The sequence below is a fragment of the Malurus melanocephalus genome, unplaced genomic scaffold (genome assembly GCF_030028575.1).
Source record: "Malurus melanocephalus ecotype Western Australia unplaced genomic scaffold, MMel_1.1 scaffold_1404, whole genome shotgun sequence".
Taxonomy (NCBI): Eukaryota; Metazoa; Chordata; class Aves; order Passeriformes; family Maluridae; genus Malurus; species Malurus melanocephalus.
The window spans coordinates 12,716-16,151 of record NW_026624636.1 but is presented as its reverse complement, the minus strand read 5'-3'; the positions used below and the strand labels follow the sequence as shown (position 1 = coordinate 16,151).

The 3,436-nt window shown below is 56.3% G+C and overlaps 1 protein-coding gene across 1 annotated transcript in view; it reads right to left on the bottom strand.

Annotated features, from left to right (window-relative positions):
* The window catches only part of ARHGAP39 (Rho GTPase activating protein 39), a gene marked incomplete at its 5' end in the record, with an annotated part of 41,178 nt that overhangs the window by 25,752 nt on the left and 11,990 nt on the right, over positions 1–3,436 (bottom strand). Inside the window, one exon of the mRNA XM_057387865.1 lies at positions 271–1,687. Coding sequence (XP_057243848.1) covers positions 271–1,687 — 1,417 coding nt within the window. The remainder of the gene's footprint in view (positions 1–270; positions 1,688–3,436) is intronic.

Sequence of the window (3,436 nt, the reverse complement as noted above, 5' to 3'; positions counted from 1 at the left end):
ATCACCCTTGGCCATGGACCAGCTTTGAGGGATCACCTTGAGAGAACCAACTTGGAAGGACCACCTTGGCAAAGTCCAACTTTGAGGGACCACATTGCCAAACACCGATTTTGAAAGACCCCCTTGCCAAGGAACAGCTTGGAAGGACCACCTTRYGAGAACCAACTTGGAAGRASCASCTTGCCAAAGACCCATTTTGAAGGACCACCTCGCTGAAGTTGGGAGGAGAAGGAGCTTTAACCGGTCCCGGGCACGAAGCGGCGGCGTTACCTGTGACGGGTGCAGGTAGGGCTCGGGGGACGCCAGGTTGGTCTGGACGGAGACGCTCTTCTCCAGCAGGATCTGCGGGAAGCCCAGCTTCTCGAAGGTGTTCCTCTTCCAGTGCTTGCTCTCCTGCTGCGCCAGCGCCTCGTCCTCGCTGAACGCCCGCACCACCGGGCCCGGCATGGGCAGCGGCAGCGCCCCGTCGCTCTCGTAGCCCGAGCCGTCCTTTTGCGAGTCCCAGCTGCTGCGCTGCTTCATGTGGTAGTGGGCCTGCTGYGCCTCCCAGGCCAGCCGCGCCTGCGCCAGGAACGGCTCCGGGAAGCCCCTCTGGGCCGCCTCCGCCTCGGCCGCCTTGCTCTCCGTCCGGCCCAGCGGCGAGCGGCCGGCCCCCGGTGCCTCGCCCGCCTCTCCCGGCACCTCCCGCTCGGCCGAGCCGTCCCCGCACGAGGCGTTGGCCTCGTGGCCGGCCGAAGGCTTCCGGCTTTTCCTCTTCCTGGTGGAGGGCGAGTAGCCGGTGGAGGACAGGGTGTCCTGCTGGCTGGACCACGACATGGAGTCCTCGGCCGCCTGGGCCGCGGCGGGGCTGGCGCAGAATTCGGGGGGCCCCTCCATGCTGCTGTAGTCGCCCGATTTGATGTCCAGGCGCTGGTCCCGCAGCAGGCAGGGGCTGTGCTGCAGCGAGTAGGAGCCGCCGATGGGGTTGGGGGAATATTTGTGCCTCGGGCCCGCCTTCATCTTGGGGCTGGAGCCCGACTGCTCCACGTAGACCAACTGCCGCACGTACTCCTTGCCGGCCGGGCTGTACTCCAGGCTCATGAAGCGCTCGGGGCACTTCTGCTTGGTCAGCACCAGCTGCTGGTAGGGCGAGTTGGAGCCTTGCTTGGGCGACTGCAGGAACTGCGGGTGGGGCTTGCGGATGGGCGACTTCTGCGGCGAGCCGGCCTTGTAGCCGCCGGCGTGCTCGTACTGCATGTCCACGGGCGGCTCGTCGTAGATGGGCGCCTGGTACTCCACCGGCGGCTCCTCGTAGAGCGGCGGCTCGTAGGCGTAGCGCGGCGACGACGGCTGCGACTCGGCCGAGTGCTTGCGGTGCTGCGCCGCCGGCAATGGCGAGCAGAAAGGTTCCGAGCGGCCGCCAAGCAGCGGCGAGCAACCACCACCACCGCCGCCATGCTCGGCCCGCTTCAAAAACGGCGACTGCTTCCTGTCGGGGAAAAAGACGGAGCCGTCGGCGTCCGAGGAGGAGGAGAAGCTCTGCGGGTTGGGCGAGTGGTGGCCGCCCGAGGGCCGGCGCGAGCGCGGGGCGGGGGCGCTGTCGGCGGCGTAGCCGTTGCCCTGGTGCAGGAGGAAGCTGGGCTCGCGCTCCGTCACCTTGATCAGCATCCGCTCCTTGGCGCCGGCGTTCCAGCGCAGAGACGATGTCCTGCGGGGGGAAAAAATGGGAAAAGGGGAGGGGTTAGAGGTGTAGAATGGAGGGAGGTTCTGGAATGTTCTGAGAGGGGAGGGGCAGGTTCTGGAATGTTCTGAGAGGGGAGGGGGAGGTTCTGGAATGTTCCTGGCGTTCCAGCGCAGCGATGACGTCCTGCGGAGGGAAAAAACGGGAAAAAGGGGAAGGGTTAGAGGTGTAGAATGGAGGGAGGTTCTGGAATGTTCTGAGAGGGGAGGGGGAGGTTCTGGAATGTTCCCGGCGTTCCAGCGCAGCGATGACGTCCTGCGGAGGGAAAAARSGGGAAAGGGGAGGGGTTAGAGAGATGTAGAATGGAGGGAGGTTCTGGAATGTTCTGAGAGGGGAGGGGCAGGTTCTGGAATGTTCTGAGAGGGGAGGGGGAGGTTCTGGAATGTTCCTGGCGTTCCAGCGCAGCGATGACGTCCTGCGGAGGGAAAAAACGGGAAAAAGGGGAAGGGTTAGAGGTGTAGAATGGAGGGAGGTTCTGGAATGTTCCCAGAATGGAGGGGGAGGTTCTGGAATGTTCCCGGTGTTCCAGCGCAGCGACGACGTCCTGCGGGGGGAAAAAACGGGAAAAGGGGAGGGGTCAGAGAGGTGTAGAATGGAGGGAGGTTCTGGAATGTTCTGAGAGGGGAGGTGGGGGGGGGTGAGGGTGGAGGGATGGGGCGTTGGGAAGGAATGGGGTTTTGGGAAAGAATTCATGGGAAATTCCCTGCAAGAGGCTCCATGGAAGGGCAAAATTCTCAGAAAAATCCAGGAAAAATTCCCACAAAAATTAGCATGAAATTCCCACAAAAATCCACAAAAAATTCCCATAAAAAATCCACAAAAAAATCCCATAAAAATCCACAAAAAACTCACTGCAAGAGGCTCCATGGAGGGAAAAATTCCCATAAAAATCCGTGAAAAATTCCCAGAAAAATCCATGAAAAATTCCCATAAAAATCAATGAAAAATTCCCACAAAAATCCATGAACAATTCCTTGCAGGAGGCTCCATGGAGGGAGAAATTCCCAGAAAAATCCAGGAAAAAATTCCCACAAAAATCCATGAAAACTCCCCAGAAAAATCCACGAAAAAATTCCCAGAAAAATCCACAAAAATTCCCACAAAAAACGATGAACAATTTCCTGCAGGAGGCTCCATGGAGGGAAAAATTCCCACAAAAATCCACGAAAAATTCCCAGAAAAATCCACAAAAAGTTGCCTGAAGGAGGCTCCATAAAGGGAAAAATTCCCAGAAAAAATCAAGGAAGAATTCCCATGAAAAATCCATGAAAAATCTCCATGAAAATGCACAAAAAATTCCCAGAAAAATCCACAAAACATTCCCTGCAGGAGGCTTCATGGAGGGAAAAATTCCCATAAAAATCTGCGAAAAATTCCCAGAAAAATCCATGAAAAATTCCTCCAAAAAATGCCCACAAAAATCCATGAAAAATTCCTTTCAGGAGGCTCCATGGATGGAAAAATTCCCATGAAATTCCCAGAAAAAAACAACAAAAAATTCCCCGCGGGAGGGTCCACGGAGGGAAAAATTCCCACAAAAATTTGCAAAAAATTCCCAGAAAAATCCACAAAAAAATCCCATGAAAATGCATGAAAAAGTCCCAGAAAAATTCACAAAAAGTTCCCTGCAGGAGGCTCCATGGAGGGAGAAATTCCCACAAAAATCCACAAAAAAATCCCACAAAAATCCACAAAAAATTCCCATAAAAATCCATG